This window comes from Setaria viridis, chromosome 4 (assembly GCF_005286985.2).
Source record: "Setaria viridis chromosome 4, Setaria_viridis_v4.0, whole genome shotgun sequence".
In the NCBI taxonomy this organism is placed as follows: domain Eukaryota; kingdom Viridiplantae; phylum Streptophyta; class Magnoliopsida; order Poales; family Poaceae; genus Setaria; species Setaria viridis.
This window is the reverse complement of record NC_048266.2, coordinates 36,037,364-36,059,905: the sequence shown is the minus strand read 5'-3', so window position 1 is coordinate 36,059,905 and position 22,542 is coordinate 36,037,364. Positions and strand designations below refer to the sequence as shown.

The 22,542-nt window shown below is 42.6% G+C and overlaps 2 protein-coding genes across 11 annotated transcripts; both read right to left on the bottom strand.

The window, feature by feature from the left end:
• Nucleotides 1-319: 319 nt before the first annotated feature.
• Nucleotides 320-8,506, bottom strand: LOC117852959 (pre-mRNA-splicing factor SLU7). Of its 9 annotated transcripts, none has more exons than XR_004639990.2 (13): nucleotides 8,350-8,506; nucleotides 7,569-7,732; nucleotides 7,362-7,474; nucleotides 6,714-7,121; nucleotides 6,223-6,358; nucleotides 5,804-6,103; nucleotides 5,490-5,706; nucleotides 4,957-5,060; nucleotides 4,800-4,868; nucleotides 4,597-4,687; nucleotides 4,393-4,469; nucleotides 4,245-4,325; nucleotides 320-4,133 (listed from the first exon to the last, which is right to left on the bottom strand). XR_004639990.2 is itself a non-coding variant. In XM_034735280.2 (11 exons), exons 1-10 carry the CDS (start codon nucleotides 8,363-8,365, stop codon nucleotides 4,610-4,612), a joined length of 1,605 nt encoding a protein of 534 aa, XP_034591171.1. In that variant the 5' UTR covers nucleotides 8,366-8,506; the 3' UTR covers nucleotides 320-4,325; nucleotides 4,597-4,609. The 9 variants fall into 9 exon arrangements, 2 of the variants coding, with proteins under 2 accessions (XP_034591171.1, XP_034591170.1); XR_004639991.2 differs by having other exon boundaries at nucleotides 4,397-4,469; XR_004639986.2 differs by having other exon boundaries at nucleotides 4,393-4,687.
• A 1,443-nt stretch (nucleotides 8,507-9,949) lies between these two features.
• On the bottom strand, nucleotides 9,950-20,920 carry LOC117851607 (protein SHORT ROOT IN SALT MEDIUM 1). Of its 2 annotated transcripts, none has more exons than XM_034733449.2 (23): nucleotides 20,732-20,920; nucleotides 20,448-20,598; nucleotides 20,202-20,333; nucleotides 17,910-18,206; nucleotides 17,786-17,806; nucleotides 17,640-17,701; nucleotides 16,663-17,406; nucleotides 16,515-16,560; nucleotides 15,982-16,074; nucleotides 15,826-15,881; nucleotides 15,604-15,709; nucleotides 14,961-15,175; nucleotides 14,828-14,891; nucleotides 14,032-14,205; nucleotides 13,891-13,930; nucleotides 12,881-13,818; nucleotides 12,695-12,769; nucleotides 12,450-12,524; nucleotides 11,301-11,756; nucleotides 10,846-11,088; nucleotides 10,682-10,723; nucleotides 10,527-10,589; nucleotides 9,950-10,345 (listed from the first exon to the last, which is right to left on the bottom strand). In XM_034733449.2, exons 2-23 carry the CDS (start codon nucleotides 20,520-20,522, stop codon nucleotides 10,256-10,258), a joined length of 4,107 nt encoding a protein of 1,368 aa, XP_034589340.1. In that variant the 5' UTR covers nucleotides 20,523-20,598; nucleotides 20,732-20,920; the 3' UTR covers nucleotides 9,950-10,255. The 2 variants fall into 2 exon arrangements, with proteins under 2 accessions (XP_034589340.1, XP_072149400.1); XM_072293299.1 differs by having other exon boundaries at nucleotides 13,900-13,930.
• Between the last annotated feature and the right edge of the window lie 1,622 nt (nucleotides 20,921-22,542).

Below are 22,542 nucleotides of genomic sequence, written 5' to 3'. Positions count from 1 at the left end.
AGGAGTGATCAAAGTTATCCTTCTTTGTTTCTTGTATGCAGTAAATTGAGCAAGCACTTTCTTCTATCTTTGCTTTTACTGCATCTGTTTTCCCCTCACCATTTAGTCCTCTAATATTCCACTTAAGCACATTCCAACTTCTTTTGTTTGTTGTACTATCCATTGTCACAATTTGAAAGAAATATGCTGCGTCCCAACCACAGAGTGGCGGGAAAGCTCAACATCCCAATATTTCCAAAGAAGGCAGCAGTAAGCATGTATTCAACAAAAAGCCAATCAACTTTAGAAGCACATAAGCATCTAGAAAGCCCCGCAACAGTGAGATCCAAATATAACCAGAGACAATTACCATTCAAGAACCACACAGAATTCCCATCCACTGACTTAACACAAATAATAAGGTTCAGACTCTTAAATGGATAACATGACCACTTCACAGGGCATTCCCTGCGGAAAAGGACTACTAGGGGTTTGCTATTCAGTGGAGACTTGTAAGTTATCAGCACTGCTTCCTCCTTCTTCACTACCAGCCTTCTTGTCCTGAAGAAGCAGTTCTGTCTAATCCTGGAAACTCAGTAGCTGAATTGAGATCAGTAATGATGAGTTTACCAGATAGTTGAGCATGAGATCTGATCTCCTTATTGCCTCGTCCTTTGCGCTTGCTTGATGTGAGGGATCTGCTGGTGTTGCCTTAGTCCCCTTGTTCTTCTCCTGCACCCTTGCACTTCTTCTTAATGTACTGTCAGAGATAGGAGTTTTATTCGTCTTATGGCCCCTAAGGATTCTGACACTGGAGTCCATTTCCTTCCTCTTTCTGGCTGTACTCTGCTCAAGTTCAGTGGAACCAAATACAGGTTCATGATCAGTGCTTACACCTTTCTTCCTTCTTCTGTAGTATGTCTTCTTGATCAATCTAGCATGGGTGTAATTTCCAGGGCAATTTTCATGTTCAGTAAGAGGAGTGTTCTCAGTGGCTGGAATAGGAGCACTTCCTTCAATCAAATTTGTCTTTGCAGTCACCGTGTTAGCCTTCTGGATTGCTGCTGGAATGAGTTGTATGCTTTCTAAGCCGTGATCATTTAGTGTGAACCTGAAAGTGGAAGCAGGGATATTGATATCACCAATGAATCTACCCGGATCAAGAGCCTGATGAGCAAGGTTGCTGATGAAAGCTTTGAAACAGTTGATCATCTGATCAGCAAACCGACTTGCTTTCTGACTGTTATCTCCTGAATTATTCATCTGACCAGGAGAGATGAAAGAAAAAGCCTGCACACCTCCCTCTTGGGTTCTGATGTTCTGTACCTCTATCTCATCCTTGTTGGTTTTCTCAGGTAAGGTCTGCTTTTGTGTGAGCTGAACTTCAGGATCAATTAGCATATTGCTGTTATCCTGCTCAACCGAAGTCTAAGTTGTGTTCTGAACTGAGTCTTGTGCAGGATGTTTTCCAGGCTCAGCTATCACATTCACCATCTGATCTTGATTTACATTATTGTCCATAGCAGGATTCGGGATCTGCATCATGGGGACTTCGATCTCTTCAATGTTACCAGCTGGAGGTACAAAGTGGTGATCAGAGCTTACATCAGAATCTCCATCATGTTCCTCATTATGTGCATCATCTTCGTTATGCTGATGGAGTTGCATCTGATTATCCGCCCATGGAGCAACCTGTGCAGGTTCTCCAGGAAAGATTGGCCCAACATGAGGATGCGGATTACCATTGTCCGGAGGAAGAGGATCTTCATCGCCGGGCATCTGATTTGCGATGTCAGTGTTAAGAATATATACACTGGAACAGTCCAGGAATGACCAACACCATCTGAGAACCTGCCATTTTTCAGTCTGAGACTTCTAGGAACCTCTGAAGGGCCTTAACAAGCACACGTCCAAGACTTGTGTCTGTATGATGCCAGTGAATAACTTTGCCAAAAGGACTACATGCCTGATTGATAAAGTGAGATTCCTTGTAAGCTAGAGGGTAGCCTAGCAACATAATCCAGCCAGTTCTTGAGTAGGGGGACCTCTTGTAATTCTTAGCCTTATCATGATTAACAAATGACACCAAATGAGGGCCGACCCAGTGAGGACTGCTACGAACTAGGATATCTCGCTGACAGACATCTCTCAGTTGATAAATACCAATACCGTGAGGGTGATGACTGTATAACCTGACCTGCTTCCTTGCTTCAATGGTGATGTAATCCCTGATGTCATGCATCAGGGCAAGCTTCTGTGCAGGCGACAGGATCTCTTCCGTAGTGGCAATCATGAACTCCTCATGCCTCTTGACCGGATTGCCGGCCAGAGAAACAGTAGCTCGGATTCTTCTTCCTAGGCCTCCATCTTCTTCTTCCATCCCCAGGGGATGTAGTGCTCTGGATCAGCAGGGAAGTCTGCCATTTCACTCAACTCAGGGTCGGCAGCAGCAGAGGTATGGAAGGTGGAGGGCTCAGGGCTGTCAGCAGCAGAGGTAGGGTGGCGCTGTGGTGAGGGGGGTCAGCGTGTTGGGAGGAGGGCAGAGGAGATGAGGGGTTAGGAGCGAACAGAGGTGAAGGCAAAGGGGTAGCTGATGAGTCGGGGGAAACAGCAGAGTTAACGTGAGCTACCTCTTCGGGTACAGAGTTGGGCCTTTCAAGATTGGGCCTCACAGGCTTGGGAACCCAAGTAAAGCCGCCGAAAATAGCCTCGGGCCCGGTGACCATGATTAAAGCAAAACAAGCACCTAATTACCTCTTTGCATTTACGAGCAATATGCCCTCTACCGAGGCAATTAAAGCATACCAAGTTATTATGAGGCACAACCCTCTTGGAAGTTGCACTGGCAGACTCAGAAGGAGGGGCACTAGGGTTGTTTGGATACCAGAGACTAAAGTTTAACCCTTATCACATCGAATGTTCGGATGCTAATTGGAAGAACTAAACATGAGCTAATTATAAAACTAATTGCAGAAGTCCTGGGCTAATTCACGAGATGAATCTATTAAACCTAATCAATCCATCATTAGCAAATGGTTACTGTAGCACCACATTGTTAAATCATGGACTAATTAGGCTTACTAGATTCGTCTCGCGAATTAACCTCCATCTGTGCAATTAGTTTTGTAATTAGAATATATTTAATACTGCTAATTAGTATCAAACATCCGATGTGACAATGCAATTAGTTTTGTAATTAGAATATATTTAATACTGCTAATTAGTATCAAACATCCGATGTGATAGGGGTTAAAGTTTAGCCCCTGAGAGCCAAACAACCAAGGAGTTAAGATCACGCTTGAGATTACCAAAAACCCTTCCAATTTGAATGTCATCTTCAACCTCTCGCTCTTGGCTGGTTGATCCACCATGAATGTCGTCCAGGGAGCTTGCAGAAGTCATTTTCTCTTTGTGACAGTTACCTTCAGGACTTGCAGACGTGGGATAATGCTCAGGAATTCTGCATTCAAAACTGCCAATCTTGATGACCCTTGCTTGCTGGTCAGCATTCTTCGAGTTGGACTTCTCTGGTGATTCTTGCACAATAGGATCTCTGAAAGTGACCCTCCTCCCATGGGGGGCTTTCTTCTTTTTCCTCTACGAGACTTCTTTCCAGCTGAGAGCCTCTTCTCTTAACCATCTTCTTTCTTCACGAACCCAAGAATCCCCACCATCCCTCCAGAGGTGAAAGTAAACATCAAAAGAATCTGTGATAATTCTCTTGAGGTCGCACACCATGAAACCAACTTGCTTGCAGGAAACCACAAAGCGAAAATGCCTATCTTGCACATATGACACATGAAAACCAGCCGGTGTTCCACCAAGACAAGCATGAAGAGCCAAACTGACCGTCTCCTCTGTCAGCCTGAAGGTGCAACGCCGGAAAACCGCAAGCAGCAAGAAGGATCCACAAGTGGAGGAGGAAGGATGATGAACTGGAGAGTTGAGAGAAACAAGAACCTTATCTTGGAAACGCTTGCCAGCTTCAAAATCCCAGTTGCTAACAAGTTTTGCCAGCTCCCCGTCATGGTCAAGCTCCGCAAGCTTGGGCGGCGCCATGAGGAACGAGGGACGTGGCTAGGGAGAGGCGTATAGGGATGCAGCGCCGACGAGGTTGATTCCCACCTCTGAGTTACCAATGATAAGCTTTGCATCTGGATAGCGAGATTTCAAATGTAGTACTTGATTTAGTTTAAGAGGTATAAACCTGATTGTAACTTCATCCAATTTAAACAAGAAGGAAAATGTTGATGCGCAAAATTTACAATGATGTTTCTTGTTTCAGGTCCAGGTGGACTGCATACCAATCCCCAACAAATATCCAAGCGCTAGTCTTGCTGTCCCATCTGAAACGAAGAGACAGGAACTATTATAATTCAAAACTGTAGAATGGGAGTTAATTAGAGTAAATACCTACTTTCATGCCCAAAAGTATCATTGACATGGTGTGCAAATTCCATATTGCAGTTCCATCCATCACAGTACCACCTCTAATTTTCCAGTGACAGAAACAGCACAAACGGAGCTCAGACTACCAGAAACACGATGCTGACATGCAGAATTCAAAGCACAATCATTATAACCGACAACAACATGCTTATTAGTTATATCACATACACAAGCGTGCTGTTCAATGAAGAAAATCTTTCATCGGATCGTCGTGGTGGATTTTCTTCATACGGTAGGCTTCCATGTCCTCCGCGGTGACCTACGTAGGCAACTTGATCAGTAACTAAGGCATTTGATATACAAGCAGGCAAGTGCAGGGGTGCTATACTGTTATGTGGCTAACAACAGGTGATGCAGAAAACGAGAAGTACCTCATCATTCCACTTGACATTATACTTTCTCTTCCTTTCATCCCTCTCCTCTCGTCTCCTTTCATCCTCCTACACATGAAATCAGATTTGAGTTACAAATGAATGATTAAAAAACAACAGGCACTGAAATGTCAAGTGACAAGGAAGTAATGCTTGCCTTCTTTAAAGACTCAGCAAGCTTCTTTTTGTCAAGAACAAGATCATCAGGGACATCAGTTCCCCAAGTGGCAAGCTGTCTCTCTTCATGTTGTACAGGCTCCTCTGCATTATTAAAATTTTTCAGATGAAACACGGATGTGACATATGTTAAGATAGCCAATCACGAGATAAAGATAGTATAATCAAAAAATTGTTGGAACAAGTTCCAAAAGAAGGTATATCAAGCAGCATGATATTCCTGAATATCCAAATTCATTGTTTGGTGAAAACAATTAACAGTAAAAATTCCAATATTTGTTTGCACGTTTCCATCTTCCCATGTTAGTTTAATCATGATTTCTGCTGTGTATAAAAGTGTTTTCCAAGGCACCAAAGAAAAATGGAGGGAAAAATGTATAAAGAAGGCATAAAAATGTCTATTGTGACTTGTGAGAAACCTGATAGTAGATCTTCAAATGTACCAACAATAAGAAAAAGGGAACCCAAGAAAGGCCTGTTATCCTCCTCAAAAAATAACACATGAAGACCTACCTTCTGCAGCCTCCTTCCGTGCCATGTTTGCTTTCATCAAATCTGCTGAAGCTTCAGCAGCCTCAATTCCAGCCAAACCTGTGCAGTAACTGTTCTTGATAGTCTGCTTGCAGCATTTATAGCCCCACTGATGATCCTTCCACCATGAACCCCAAACACTCGTGTGGTTATTAATGTAGACATCTTCTTCATACTTGCTCTTAGGAACAGATGTATCCTGCAGATAAACAGTACACAATGACAATGAATAACCTAACAATTGCCTTATAGTCATTAGAGAATGGTCCAAAATATTAAAAATGAGTAAAACAAACCTGCCCTTTAATTATACGACCAGTCCGATCATATTCAATCTCTCTCTCGCTTTGTCCAAGAAGAAGCTCCCGGGGTAGTGGTTCTTCAGAAGCAGCATTCCCATACTTATCCATTATTTTCTCCTTTGTTTCAGACTTCAATTTCTCTTTCTTAATCTTGAAACTCTTGTACAGTAATTCAGCCTGGGATGGTGCTGCCTGCATGTGGATGTCCTGTCCCTTTTCAAAAGCTTCCCAGGCATGGAGATTGAGTTGCTTGAACTCCAGAGCTTGTCCACTAAGCCTGTTTTGGTTGTCTCCCTGTGTTACAGTAAATCATGGCAACAATATTAAATACAAATCCAAGTGAATAAATGATATTGCAAGTTAAAGTTAGTTTGGTGCAGAGCCTTCATTGACCCATATTATGCAACACTTACCACATAGAATTTTTCGTTGGGGTCCATATCTGGCAAAGGATCTTCACGCATTGAACGAGTCTTTGGATCATAATATGCGGAATTTACATCGAGGTTTAGAAGGTATTTGGCTGTGTCTTCTCTGATGCGCAAGTTCCTGGATGGAATATTTACGGCATAAGAACCAAAATAGCATTAAACAACTTATGTACTTGACTTTACTAAACTTCGTATGTCAGGTAAGAAACATCCTCCCCCTCTTTTGAGATTTCTCAAAGTTAGGTGACAGAAAAAGTATAGCAGGTTTAGATCCAATTTAAGCTAGGTCCTGCAAATTTCTGGAGCAATCCCCTAATGCAAACGAGGAGGAAGAAATAACAGTAGAAGTATAACAACAAAATGAGTATACTATCCCATAGCACCTTGAGTTCTTAGATTACCCAATCTTTTGCATTTACAGATATCGTAGTGATATGCAAGCTCTTTTTTTCACCTTTCTCGAGCATATTTACCTCACAGTTCCAGTGCTTCCACCACCTGTAGTACGCACACGCTTCTCCACCTTAGCAAAATCCATTTGATTGCTCTCATCAACTTTAGCCTCATCTATCTTCAGGCCATCCTCTGTATCCTCATCACTGCCCACATCATTGTCATCCTGGTTACCATTCTTTTCAAGTTTTTTGAGCTGCTGTTCTTTTAGGTATTTTTTCCTTGCCTCTTCTCTAGCTTCATACTCCGCAATAACACGGGTGTAGGTTGATGGATCATAACCATTCCACCGGTCACGTTTCCCATCATAATCTAGTTCAAATGACTCCACCTTCTCATCAGGAGCTATTTGCATATTAGTCCATTTAGCTCCCACTGTTCGAGGCCGTTCCATGCATGACTTCTTATCATGAGTCATAGCTCCGCAGCTACAGCAACGAATGGACACAAGGTTAGTAAAATAATATTTTAAGAAAAACAGGTGGGAAAAGAAAAAAAAAAGATAAATCCACTATGGAACTTATAAAACTTATGAGTCCTAAACCCAGTTCGGGCAGATTATGATAAGGAGTGACTATAGAAGATGTTTTGTCCTAAAAAAGACTAAAAAATTGCACAGGTACAAATAAATTGTGTGTGAATAGATTGCACCAGAAGATTTAACTTACTTTTCGCAAGCACCTTTTCTGTATTTATTGGCGTGGAATATTTTTGCACCCCTATCATACCATGACTTGGTGTAGTTTGGATCTGACTTCCACTTCCGTTGATGTTTTAAACTCTGAACAATTGAGAAAAGAACGTGAGAAACATCTAAATCCTACTCCGCAGCAGAAGATAGTTATATAAAAAAACAATCCAGTTCAGAAACTCACGGGCTTCTCTGAATTAAGATACCATGGGGCAGAGGACATATACTGTGGAATGTGAGGATTAATCTCCTTTCCATCTTCATCGACCTCTGCAGGAGCAAGACCGGCTTTCCGTGCTTCCTCCAATTCAAGTTGCTTCCTGTGATCCTCTCGCGACTTGAAAGACACTGCAGAACAATGTACATAAATTCTTAGAGAATCCCTTTGCGCCGCCCAGGATATGTTTTCTTGCAATTACATAGTGTGATTCTTCCATGATGGTAGCAAAAACCAAAGATTTAACCTCCATTTGGCACCAAGTGCCACCTTCATGGTGAAAAAGAAATCACATTCCATCTTTTGGTACACTCTTTTTGGGGGTTCACATTTGATCCTTTTAATAATATAATAAACAAAATGCAGGTACCAGAGCGAACCAATGCCACAGGCATTAACCGAAATCTCTTAAAATCACACGCGAAGTACCCTTCCCAAAACAGCACGGCCCCAAATCAAAGCCTACCGACCGAAGGTCTGTGAGACCCCAAGCCGTCCCGCGAACCCCCCTCGACGGACGGAACCTCTTACGACGCAACGCGCTACCCACCACTCGATAGATTGATTGAGCGGCTGAACTTTACTAGGAACCACATGAACCGATCACGTGGACACTAGGAGCGACGACAACCTCCGCCGCATTCCCCGGCGCCGCCGGACCCGGGGCCGGCCCAAGCAGCCGCCACAGGACGGCGACGGACGAGAGAACGGAGGGTTCCAGGTTGGAGAATGGGTGGACGGTGCTCACCTGAGGCGGTTGCCATTGCTCCGCTCCTCGCTTCTTCGCCTCGTCGCCGGCCGGCGGTTCAGGGGAGGGGGAGGATACGGCTCAGGCAGGAGAACCGCCACTTCCTTTTTTTTGTCCTTTTCCTGTCGTGGATGCTGCTAGAAGAAGGTCGAGCGACCCCTTGGGTCCTCCGCTGTCAGCTAACTCCTGCGTCGTTGGATCGGTATATTCTGGTATCTGGGAGCAGCACGGTGCCCGTCCACCGCCCGATGCGACTGATGCTTGGGGTCACCAGCTGCTGGCGAGTGGCTCTAATTTTCCATCGCCACTAAACTTTTTTTTTTAACATGAACTCTCTTTACAATAGTTTAAAAGTACCCACGATAGTTGTTGGTACTTTGTTTACCGGCTGATCTGATTACCACCAATTTAGTACTTCCTTGTTTCCACCGTCATTTTTTCCAACCATTTTCTCTTTAAACATATATACAGCTTAGTCTTAAGATTAATAAATTTACTGAAGATGCTCACATGACAGTGAATAGGTCGTCCGTTTAGTTGACCGTTTATCCCATTCGAACTCATTAAGCTTAGCCTAAATAAACGGCTCCTCCCCCACAAATATAAGCATTTTTGGGTTTCTTGGAAATAAAAAGGGTTTAATTTTGAGTATCAATAATAAAAGATTACTAACATATAAATGACGTCATTAGATCCATCATGAAACCAACTATTATAATATATAACTCGTTCGATTTGAAACATTTTACTTTTTATAGATATGGTGTCAAAGTAGTATATTGAAGACCGTGTCAATATTCTAAAATGCTTGTATTTGTGGACGGAGGGAGCAGAGGATAGACGATCAGCTTTCTAGTACTAAACTTTTGGTGAACATTCATCAACGAATACAAAATGCTACTTATATTATGGATCCAAATGCAATAAGGAGGCTAAATAGCTCAGGTAATATGATAATATTTCTCATTATACTATACTTTCCAGTTTCAGTTTCCAGTTCTTCGTGTTAATATTCTAAGGAATGAGGGTGCACACTGCATACGAGTAAAAGTGGTGTTCACTAACCTGTTATGTCTAAGTGCTTGAAAGATCTAAATAGGAACAATAAATCCTCACAAATCTGTACATGTGAAAGTAGTAGGCATGAGCAAATGTGGTCCGGACTGAGCCCGCCGGAGTAAGCTCGGCCCATGGCTCCTAGTGTGGCGCCGGTTCGAAAAATAATTGACCGGGTTAAACGACAACAGCATAAAAGTTCCGGCACAATGCCTCCAGCGGCGGGTGTGGACACATTCTTCCTATCCAACCGCCAGGATTAATGTCACCTCCCTGCTCTAACCACTAACCGGCCTCTTTTTTTTAGTAGAGGCCTTGCTTGGAGACGTTAAAAGATTTCAAACACCGCCACTCTGCGCCTAAATCGCTAGTTCAATTGTTCAAACATTTCTTTTTTAAGAAAAGAGAGCATGCTACGAATCCAGAAAGCACCGCAACAAGCTTTGGAGAATGGTCAAACAAAGCGGCCATCCTGTTCCGCGGAACCGGACGCAATTGAAACAACTTTGGACTTGTGAAATGTAGAGCTAAAACGACACGACCATGGCACCAATAAGCATTATTTCAAAGTTCTTTTTCCCTCAGGTGCACGCATTTATGAACTGCGATTTCCCAAGATGCAGCTACTTCAACCATAAACAAGTTTATGATAAGATAATTTTACATTAAAAAAAGTAGAAAATAATCATTCAACCATAAACAAAATAGTTCTCTTCAAACAAGAAATCAGAAAAACAGAAGTCAACTCCTTTATAAGTAATGAAAATAGTTCATCACAGCTGACTTCTCAGGTGATCGTCATCGCATAGTTAACTTCAAAAATGCAGATAGGTGTCAAAGCAGCTCCAGATCACAGGTCAACTATCTTCACAAGCTTTGGATAGATTATGCGGTTGTCCCTTGAAGAATTGCTCTCAATAAGAGCAATTTGAACCAAGTCCTGGAGACAGAAAACAGCACGCCATTGTCAAACAGCCATGACAAATTGAGAATAACAACAAACAGAATCATCCTAAATGTTTCTCCAGAGGAAGCTATGTTGAACTGCCAAAAGATTTGTAGCATTCAACAACAGAAAAGGGTTATGAGGGTGTTCTAAATAACAGAATCGAATATCTTACCTTCACATCCCTGCTTGATAAAAACTTCCCCAAGTTGTGAAGAATGCATTTTAAATCATCCACCTGCAGTTGTGAAATAACGATAGTGCAACTGTAACCACCAGAATAAAAAAAGGAATTGATTTTGAAATAGTGGTGCATTGATTGAATGTTACCTTGATATATCCTGCTCTGTTTTGGTCAAAGTACCTAAAGGCCTATAAGATGGAGAGAAAAAACAATCACGACAGCGATATATGCTGGGATTTATGCAAAGAAATTATATATAATTTGTTTTACCACTCTCAATGTCTCCAGTGCATCAGTACAAAAAAATTACCTGCAATAGGTCCTTATCAACCACCTCATCTTTTGCTGGCTTAACCTCCTTACTAACTACCTTTTCTCCACCTTCCACCGAGTCTCCTTTCTCTGCTGTAGTCTGCTTTTCCTCCACTGAAGCAGTTTTTTCATGGATATTAGTGATATTTTCCGATTCAGGCTCCTTCGTTGTTTTGTTGTTTCCACTATCTTCTGCAGCTACTTCTGGCTTAGCCTCTTTGTCTTTTGTGTTATCTTCGTTCTGTGTCATAAGAAAATGAGGTGCCACACCGACAAAGATTAGGAATAGTTGGTTCCATGCCCTAGCTTTGTAAACCTCTTGTATAAAGTTGAATCTTAACATATAAAAAAAACTTATCGTGGATTTTAAGGGAACCATGAAAAGCTGAATCAGTGCATATTGCAAAAAAATGCTGAGAGGGGGGGGGGGGGGGGGGGGGGGGGGGGGGGGACCTGTTCTGCAATTGGTGCTTCAGCATGAGCATCATCCATGTCCTCATCATCTTCATATATTTCTATTTCTTCAGGATCTTCCTCATATTCAGGATCTTCCTCATCCATCTTTGTATCAGCTTCAGGTTCATTGGGAGCAGCTTCTGAAGTGCTCATCTTTTCCTCACCCTTTTTGGCTGGTTCATCATGGTTAGCCATCGGATGATCGGCGCCCACTTTAACCTGACCCTCTTTTAACTGTTCATCATGGACACTTGCTGAATGATCTGGGCTCATCTTTTCATCACCCTCTTTTGTCATTTTAACATCCCCCGCTGGATTATCAGCGCTTTCAGTTACAGTCTCTTGAGTTGTCTTGGGTCGCTTCTCTGAGGATTTCTTCTCTTCTTTCTTTAGATCTTCCTCTCTTTGGCGCTTACGTTGGTTCCTCTTCACAATATGACGCTTGTACAGTTTCTGTGAAGAAAAACAAATCATGTGTTGAAACATATCAATGTGCCAAAAGGCCCTAAACATAAAGGGGGTAAAGTCTGGTTGCAATAACAGCATTTAGCGTGGTATAGTGTGATATATAAGCCTAATTTTATCAAATATAACAGCTTCTAACAGTAAATCTACATTAGAAAATCTTGAAACTTCCAGTAGATAATAAATGCACCAGCACCAAATGCCAAGTGTACCACAGTGAAAAAAACACCAGTAACCCAGGCACCTGAGAACAAAAATTCACCAGGTTGGATTCTCCACACCTAATTCAGATTCCGAGTGACATTTGGCATGTCCAGGTTATATAATCATGTCTGTGTCCAAGTAACACGAGTGAGTTGCTGTCTTAAAAAGAGCAGCTTCAGTCTCACTTGTAGTCGCAAAGTGAGATTAGACAACTTATGAAAAAGAATCAGAGAAAAGCCACTGACACTGAATTATTAAGTACTAAGCAACAGTTATAGTAAAGAAGATTAAGCACCCCAGAACTGATAAGCATGATAAATCACCAAAAGCTGCTAATTACAATGTTTGTATAAAGTTTAGCACCATAGCCTTCTTAAATCATACAATGGTACAATTAAGTCTCAGAATGATGAATCAAACAAGGAGAGAATTATTCGGCACTTAATCTAAAGCATTTGCAGAGCACAAAGAATGTACCTCAAGAAAAGACAGGATAACGCAACCCATTCTGTGTTGAAGCATTTCACTGAACGACTCAGCAAACAAAGAAAGCTGAAAAGGGAATAGAAGAACAGATCAGTGTGCATACACATGAGCATCAGCTAAAAGACAACATCTGAAAAGAGATTTCCATGCTAAATATGCTCCCATGTATCAACTAGGTGCACAGGTTAGCCTTTGTTGAAATACTAACAAGCAACAGATAATTACAGAATACAGACCTCAAACACCGACTCCTCTATATCCTTGGCAGTATAGTCTAGGAGGCCATCCAACGAAAGGGATGTTGAACGGAGCTGCAAAACAGAAAGCTTTGATAAAGATCTCCAGGGCAATTCATACGAGCATGTTTGAATAGAAGCATTATATGGAACAAAAAGGAAAATTATGTAGCATGTAACCCATACTTTAGATTCGTTATTACTCCTTTTTGCCTGAAGAATGAATCCTGGATATTTCGGGGGGTCATCAGACTTCTTCTTTTCTTTCATTTCATTGAGTGGCTTTTGCTTTGGATCCATCTTGAGGTCTCTATTCTTCTCTTTATCATCCTTTGTCTTCTCCTTCTTTCCATCCTTTTTCGTATCTTTTTGTTCAATAGCTTCCTTGTGATTAACCTTATCCCCATTTGGACTTCTGAGATCAGTCTCCTTTTCCTCTGGTTTCTCTTCTTTCTTCAGATTTGAGATATCTTCCATAGAAGTTTTTGACCCTTCTTGCAGCTTAGTCTGAGAATTTCCAGCGTCAGTTGAACTATCAATTTTTTTCTCTGGCTGAATTTCTGCTTCTTGCTTACTCGTTTCAGCAGGTGTAGCAGAGGCAGTCAACTGAGACCCTGAAGCAGAAACTTTTCTTTTAACAACCCTTCGAATTATTTTCTTCTTACCGGTTTTCTTTGCTTCAGGCTGCTGATTGATGCCAGTTCCCTCCTGTTCTTTTCCAGCATCTTCACTTTTTTGTTCATTCTGCCCCACTTCTGCAGTTTTGCTTGCAGATTCTGCTACAACATTCTTGTCTTCAATAGAAGATTTATCAGCTGAAGTTGAAGCTCCAGCGGCTGGCTTTTTCCGTACAACTTTCATAACCTTTTTTATTACTTTCTTTTTTATGGGCTTTTTATCCCCAGCTGCATGGTCAACAGAGGAGCCACCTGTAGTTTTTCCTTCAACATCCCCACCCATCTTCTCAACGGGTTCCTCAACTTTATCAACCTTACCCTCTCCATCCTTATCTTGCCGATCAGTATCAGCATCAACTTTCTCATTTTTCATATCACTGGAGCCAACATCACCCTCTTTTAAAAGATCAGCATCTATACTTTTACCCTTGTTCACCTCCCCTGAAACTGTTAACAAATGTGGCTTACATTTTGCTCTCAATGACATGTAAAAAGAATTCAGTAAAATTCAAAATGAACCTTCCAAACCTTGCTTCTGCTCTTTCAACTCAACAGGGCTCTGAAACAAGGCAACAAAGGATATAAACCTTTAGTAAGAATTCCAGAGAAAGAAACAAAGTATATTCACAAAATTGAAGGGCCAAGATGGCACAAAGTAACCTTTTCCTTTTTCATAGTGAGCTGTTCCCTTTCTGCCTTTGATTTTCTGTATGCAATCCAGTTATTCTTCCATATATCGACTGAAGGCACGCATTCCGACAGATTTGGCACAAACAGTACAGTAATTTCTTTATGACTCAAGAGTCCATCTTTGCCAATTCTATTGTAGTGGACCTGCATGTTTATTTATATGATCAGCTAAAATTCCATCAAAGATAACACCAGATACAAGGTAAAATAACCCAGCCAGTTGTATCCCACAAGTTTACCAATCATACTATAATATGTATGCTGCGGCTTTGTTTCAGGTGAACTTCAGCAAAAACTTGATAATGTTGATATCAGGGATAGAAAGAAAGCAAAAGTATTTGACAGTATTTATTAAATAATTGAAGAGAGCAAGTTAGCAAATGAATCAATGTACTCCTATTTTTTATGAATGATTTGATTTGGCATGGCTTGGTAAGTTGAACTTTGACCAAAAATCCAAATATCTCTTTTCTGGTATCAGTCCCTAACTAGTAACTAGAAAATAATGATTATGCCAGTGCAAAATGAAATAAAGGTTTCCAGCAATGGCTTTCTTAATCCTGAATATGATGCAGTGAAGATAACACTTCAGGAATATTGTTTTGAGTTTGAGACTAATTGAACTGGCAAAATTAGGCAACAACAACATAAATACTGTCAAGGAGAAAGGGTAGTGGGAACAGGTAGAAGCATATTTTTCATTCAAAACATAGCATGTGGTACATAAAAGTTTCTTGAAAGTGCTTTGAAATAAATTCATAAGTACCTCAACAAAACGATTCCAGTGGGTGCAGTTAGATAGATCAACTTGAACCAGCTCCTTAACGCATCTGTACAAGTTAGATAAATATCAGTACAACTGCGAGTTGTTCATCATACCTTGTTTGATAACGGCATACCTAATGGCAGTTCGAATCAAGCAAGAACAGTCAACTGACGGATCACCACCATCTATTGCTGCATTCCAAGGGCCCCCAATTGCAAAAAGAGAACGATCCTTCTTGAATACAGCAAATTTTAAGATATTGTTCAAGTTCACAACTCGTTCCTCGTTACTTCTCAATGAAGTTATGTCAGCGTAGGCACCTTTGCTCATGCCACTCATCAATAGTACCTGCACAGTCACATGTATAAGCAGCGCTGCAGCAAAATAGTAACTTGGAAATGATTTCTATTACTTCAAAAGTACAAAAGGCAAAATTTGCTAATCAACATGATGCCTATCGTCAATCGTAAGATAAGCAGAAGTCAAGCATAGCAATACCCAAACAAGGAATGGCATTCTAAGGCCCTGGGAGACATAAGCGAGCATGCAAAGTTATGCACTGATGTCATGTGATAACAGATGATTCTCAGTTTTGAAAAACATCAATACTAAAATAAACCACCATATGTTTCCTGCAGATTCAATACCATGTACAATAGTATAATGAGCATAGTCCAAATAAGCAGTTTATTTCTGCTAATCACCAGATCTACAAATTGAAACATGTACAACTTAAAAAAAATCATAAATTGAAACATAGAACTGTAGATAGAAACCTTTGCATTCCAAATGGTGGCTGGGGTATTGGAGCTTGATGATTTCTCAGAAGATATTGCTCCTTCATCAGCACTATCATCAGCATCATGGATATCATGCTCCAGACTGTTTTACAGCAATTGCAACATTGTGAGAATTATGCAAATAATAGGAAGCACGAGAACTTCAAGCATGTATAATAGTATGTATGTGCAGTAATGCATTCCCAATAAAAGGCGTACCTCACTGGTGTGTGCAGAGAAAGATTTAAGTTTTCTTTAGCCCAGTTCAAGACAATCTGCAGACCAGTAAATGGAAACATTAGAGAGGAGAGTGAATACCACAATCCCATGTTAAATATTGATCAGCAGCAGGAGATCATGGACACAATGCCAAACCTTTGAAAATTCTGGAGTAATTGCTAGTCTGGGATATCGTTTTGTCAAGGACAGATAATCCCTTTCATCATCCACAAAGCGAAATGGAAGAACCTGCAAATAACATCACAGTTAGCATTAAGTTCATAAAAGGGAGCAAACTAAAACAACCCCCGTAACTGTACATACAAAAAAATGTAATGATGAAACCTAAGGGAAGAACAGAGAAAGGATGGCAAACATTCATGGCTGCATGATCATTTATTCTTGAGCAATCAATGATCGAGGTAAGGCGTGAATGTTCTTCAAATGAGTTGGGAATTTCCATATCAAAAGAAAAGGACAGCAAAGATCTTGTACCAGGAAGAGAGGAGCCTACTGGAAAGGCAAAAGGAAGGATAGGTGTGCAAGGAGCAACAAAGCACCAGCTCTAGAAGCCTAGATGGACAAGAGCCAGGTGACCTTAAGATCGGAATGCATCAAGGAGGATAGGGAAGAAATAACAGTGTCAACTGATTTCTGCAATACACTGACAAACACAGCTGTCTGTTTACCTTGCAAATATATTCTCGCTTTATTTCTTTAACAGGTGAACGATGCCTTCAGGACAACAAATGAAAATGTTAGTTTAAAAGGCTGCACCAAAGACGAAGCAGCAACCTATTGCATCCACAAAGTTGCAGAAGAAACATGGAAGTCCACCTATGCACAGCTTCACGTCGAGGGGAAATTCGCCGCACAGGCTTCTCAGATCTAACAGAAGAAGAACGCCGTCGATCACCAGGGACTCTAGGTGGAGTGTGCTCCCGCCTTGGATCAGCTGCGTGCTTCCTATCCCGCTCTCTCTCCTTCTCCCGCCGCTCGCGAAGGCGTTCTCTTTCACGCTCTCTTTCACGTTCGCGTTCCCTTTCTCTTTCACGTTCTCGTAGTAGTCTTTCACGGTCCCTTTCCCTTTCACGCTCTCTTTCTCTTTCACGATCTCGCAAGTCTCGTAACTCGCGTTCCCGCTCCCATTCAAGCTCTTTCTCTCTTTCCAGCATTAGGTCCCTTCTACGCTCTTCATCTCTTATATCTAGTTCACGGCGATAACCAATCCGATCAACTCTACGTTCATCAACCATGGAGATGCCTGGGTGCACGCGGGGTAAGATGCTATCTCGGTAGTCCGGATCCGAAGATGGATGGAGCAGGCCTTTCCCTGAGGAATAATCACGACCAGGAGGCAGACCTGCACCATAGCCAGTGCTTGACGATCCTTGTCCATAGAGGCTGTCAATGTTTGTCCTTGGAGCTCCTTCCAACAATGAGCCTGCCTGTTGTCTTCCATACGGAGCAGTCCCAAGAATGGACACGTTGCGACTCTCAGCTTCAACTCTTCCATATGCACCAATTTCCTGGGATGACTGATGGATTGGAGCGGACCTTCCTGCAAAGTAATCGGCTTGTCTGCCAGAAATGCATACTAGACTCAGTGCATGCGCTAAGTTCTGTTGCAGGATAAACACACAAATGACTGCTACTGATTTAGTTTTCCAAGAAGATCAATGAGAAGTACCAAAAACCAACTAACAGCAAAGTCATTCAATTTATGTACTATCCTGTTCATGCACGAGAGCAAGTATAATAATAATCAACAACATTCTGTTTTCATTTCATATAACCTGACTGCAATAGTGTACCTCGTATCAGATCCAGGCTGCAGCTGACCTTTCAGGAGCTGCTGGTGACGCATCGATGAACCCTAGAAAATTAACAGGAACAATGAACAATATGCTACCACAAAGAACAAAACAGCATTTTATAATTAGGGAAATAAAACTCTTACCTGCTCCATATGGTCATGTACCTGAGAGGAAATAAAAGTTACAACAACGGAATGGTTATTTAAAATCTAGAGCGAAAACGACAAAGAAAAACAGGCAGAGAGAGAGAGAGAGAGAGAGAGATACCTGATGACCAGCTGATATATGATCAGGATACCTTCTATCCAAATCACTGAGACCATCTCTCCTACCAAGATTAGTAGAATGTTCACCATACATCCTTCTCTCTAGTGTATAATCAGTGCCATATTGGTCTAGCTTCTGTGCATATCCACGCACAGCCATATAGTCATCATTTGGTCTTGCCAGGCTAGACCCCACAGGTGCAGACGAGAACTTGGATGACTCGGAGAGCGAAGTTGGACGAGTTGTCAAGCTAGGAAGACTTGAAGAAGCTGGACCTTTTCCACCAAGTCCACCAACCTGTTGAAAAGAATCAGGATGTTCAGTTGAGATATTCAGCAACAAAATTGTGGCATATGAGGAAGTGACTAAAACAGCTGAAACAAGCTGCCAACAGGGATTGGCTTTGGTAACTTGAATGACTAAACAGGGGGCTAGACATAACATAATTACACAATTCAGAAATAACAAAAGCGTACATCAATAGTTGGCAGGAATCCCTTCATAGCAGCCAATATTCATGGTACAAACTTGGTTTCATGGTTTTGAAAAAGCTAGTTATAGCTGTGCAAAAAAAAGCTACTATGGGCCCGTACATGGTTTCATGTCACAATCAAAGGTTAGGCAGGGTCACAATGAACAACATACTTAGGGCATTCTTGTTTCCTTTGCCTAACCTTGATCGACTAGGATAAACGGGAGTTAGCCTATCATAATTCAGGCTCCAAACCACCTAAAAGTCCCGATTCCACCAAAAACAATGTCTATGACCACATGGTGGCAGGGAAGAAAGAGATGGGAACAACTTAACTTGCAATCACCCAGATCCTTCATATAGATCTGCAAGTGGCCAAGATTGAGAAGAAATTGCAGACGAGGAACAACGAAACAGATCCAGATCTAAAATCGGTACTAAGCAGCTGCTGCAAAAGAGAGGATAGTTGGGATGGGAGTGGGGAACTAGGGCGGAGTTTTCTATTTATAGCTGAATTACTTTAAATAATGGCAACCTCGACCTTATTATACCGTCAAACCATTGTTATAAAAATCAGCCTGCCATGGCAACATCAAGGCACTAGGTGGCAGTTGGCAACTGTTATTAGGCCCCAATCAGCACGGCTAGGCGACAGATTAGGCAGTTTGAAGGCCACGTAGGTGAAGTCAAGTCAGCATGGACTGACAGGCCGACACCAACTCTCCTTCCCCATGCATCCCTCTGTTGAAGGCTCTTCCCTGCATCACCTTTTATGTCAAGAGGCCTGGGAACCTCCTAAGCAAGGTAGGTGATAGTCCGCATCTACATAGAATGAAACATCGACTAGCATGTCGCGATTTTGAAATACAGACCCCAACCTGCATAAGCACAGAACATCGAGCCCCACAAAATTCTGCTTCTAAATTGTTGGGGAGCAAATCAAGTACAAAAACAACCAAAAAGTTAATGACAGAGGATAGTTAAGCTTTTCTGCAGTTTAAAACTAGAACATAAGACCTGCATGTTCTGGAACAGGGGAACCTAATACATGACTACATATACATATCTGAAATAAAGAAATGAGAACAATGACACAGTAGGGCTAACCAACTTCGCTTCTGTTCTTGTCTGAAATAGTGTAGGATCTAATACACATTTTGCTTAAATTATTGCACAGGCTGTTCTGACATTATCGATCACTGGAATTGAAGGACAGTTGCTTTTCCTCATCCTAACAGAAGATAATCTTTTGCACCTAACTACCCAAAAAAATTAATACATTATGTGTTTTCTTAGTGTATTCCAAACTGCCATTTTTGCCAGTAGGACAGCATATACAAGGAATATAAACAGAGCATTTCCAATTCAGAATAGAAAGAAGGATAGGCAAGCCAACATAAATTCAGCCAGCACACAAATATAACCTTGACCTGGAATCAATAATTCTATCCCCTCCACCGGTCTCGATCACGGATCAAATTTAGATCTTGTGCATCCCAAATGTCCATACTGATCCATCGAATATTCTAACTCCAGAACGCATGTTACTTTGTGGCACTTTGACCCTATAAATACATTCCAAAGTATCGGACTAGCGGCCTATAACCTTTATTATTTTCCTTTAATCAAGGTTCCTCACTGATACACACAGCACAAGAGACAACTCCTTTCAAAAAAAAGCACAAACAACAACTCGCAAAAAGAAGTTACACGCCAATCGCATTACTAAAAAATAATGCTATCAAGTTCAATAAATTGCGTATAGACTTAGATTTTAGAAAAAGGAAATAACGGCACAAATTTCAGTTACAGATAACCACCTGTTGCGCGCCATACACTGAAGCGTAAGGCCCGCTGTACTGCGCAGCAGTGCCCTGTCCAGGACGGGCACCAAACCGACCACCATCAGCACCACCCGCCGCTGCCGGGGCTGTAAATCCAGTGCTACCAGGCTGCAATGGAGCAATATTCCAGCCAAAACGGCAGGAACACACGTGATAATCGATAAGGAATCTGCATCGAACAACAAACAAAGGCAAACATAGACGGATTCCTCAGAGCCTTACGATTTGGCCGTACGGCTGCTGCCCGCCATATGGCGGCTGCTGCCCGTAGTGATTGGGCCCTTTCGAAGGAAACATGGCAGACGCGCCCGCCTAGGGGCTCCTGCGCGGCCACAGGACCCGGCCGAAACACTCCGCGCCCACGAACAAGCGCCTGCGGGAAGAGAAGAAGCAAATCCTAGATGTTTCAGCACCAAGGAAGAACGAGGCTGGAACGAATCCAATCCAATCCGGCCACCGGAATCAACAGATTCGATCCGGTGCCCACGACACGGGCTAGGGTTTACCTGGGGATGGAAGAGGAGGAAGCCTGATGGCGTCGGATGGAAGCGGGTCCCCCGCGCGCCGCGGCTCTGGGGCGAGAGCGGGGTCGGCGACCGGAGGCGAGGGCGCTCCGGCGGAAGGGCGGCGAGGGTTGGCGGCGGCGACGAGGAGGGTTTGGGCGAGGGGTTCGGCGAGCGCGAGATAGGGGTGTGTAGCCTGATGGGCCTGTACGACGAGGCTCCGTTTTATTTTGCTCGGTTTTTTTACAAAAGCCACGTGGTCGTAATTTCTATCATTCCTAGCCGTTGGATTGGGTATACTGTCGATTCTCCGAGCACCACGGCCACGATCCACCGTTGGCTGGGGTCGCTTCCTTTCATCCTACGTCGGGGGCGGCAGTGCGGCACTCTGACCGCGTGCAGTGCATTCAGGCGGGCTGCCGGAGGTGGTAGGGGAGATCGTACGAGTACCGCAATGAGAGGAGGAGCTAGGACAGTAGGAACTCAACAATGGGACGTATTTGTATTTGTGTATTAAGTGAAAGGGCGCCCGGACGTCCAACGTCCGGACGTAGCATTGGACGCCAGCCAGCCATCCGATTATATTAGAGTCTCGCTGCTGTTAGCTAGATAAAAATCGGAAAACTCCCACCGAAACAATCGTTAATGTTGCACGTAACATTCGAATCGTTTTCTTTCTCTCAATATTTCTCTGTTGAGCGCTCAAAGGTGGAGCGGAGCCGCTGTTTATCGACGAGCTCCTACTCACACACAAAAAACACCTCAGTCCCAACTCAAAATGCCATGACTTAATCCGCCAGCAAAAAGAAAATTAAACCTTTTGCAACATCCAAGATAAACAAACGAAACACAAAAAATAACAATTGCAACATCATCTCCAAAGCAAATATGCAACATAAAAAAAATCAACAAACGAAACATCTCGAGTACTACACGCAACATCAAGTATCATGCGTTCCAACATTTTCTGATAACTATTGTAGCAACATCGCAAATCATTGTATAGACTATTGCAACATTAAAGATCGATTACTGAAACATCTCTGGTAAGTTATTGCGACATTATATTAAGAAAAATGTGTGTAGATCCATATGACCTAACCCATGAAGGAACCCTATATGCGCAAAGGGGAAGCTCGCCATCAGCGAGGCTCCATGGAGCTTGCCACTGGGGAAGCTCCTCAGCTCCTTGCCAAGGAGTAGCTCATCGTCAGGAGCCCAGGAAAGCCATCGCCACCATGGACGAAATCCAGATCCTTGCACGCAATAAAGAGGAGTGCGCGTCACCAGCAAACTCAACTACTCAAGCAGGGAAGAGCTGCACACGCGCACGAGGGAAGGGGGGTTCAGTTAGTTTTTGCCTGGAAGAAGAATGGAGACAACGCACAGCTGCTAGAATGTTGGTGGTGATAAGGATGAGAAGGAGCCACCGGGCGTAAACTGATGTTTATATTTTGTTTAGGAAGTTTCAGGTCCGTCGGTGTTGGTCATGTGGACATCGTGAAGCGTCCGGAGCTTGTCGTCCGTATCGGACGCTCGAGTAGTAGCAATTCCATAAGTGAAATTGAATTCATTAACCAGCGAACTCAACTACTCAAGCAGGGAAGAGCTGCACACACGCACGAGGGAAGGGGGTTCAGTTAGTTTTTGCCTGGAAGAAGATTGGAGACAATGCACAGCTGCTAGAATGCTCAGCTGCTAGAATGCTGGTGGTGATAAGGATGAGAAGGAGCCGTCGGGCGTGAACTGATGTTTATATTTTGTTTAGGAAGTTTCGGATCCGTCGGTGTTGGTCATGTGGACATTGTGAAGCG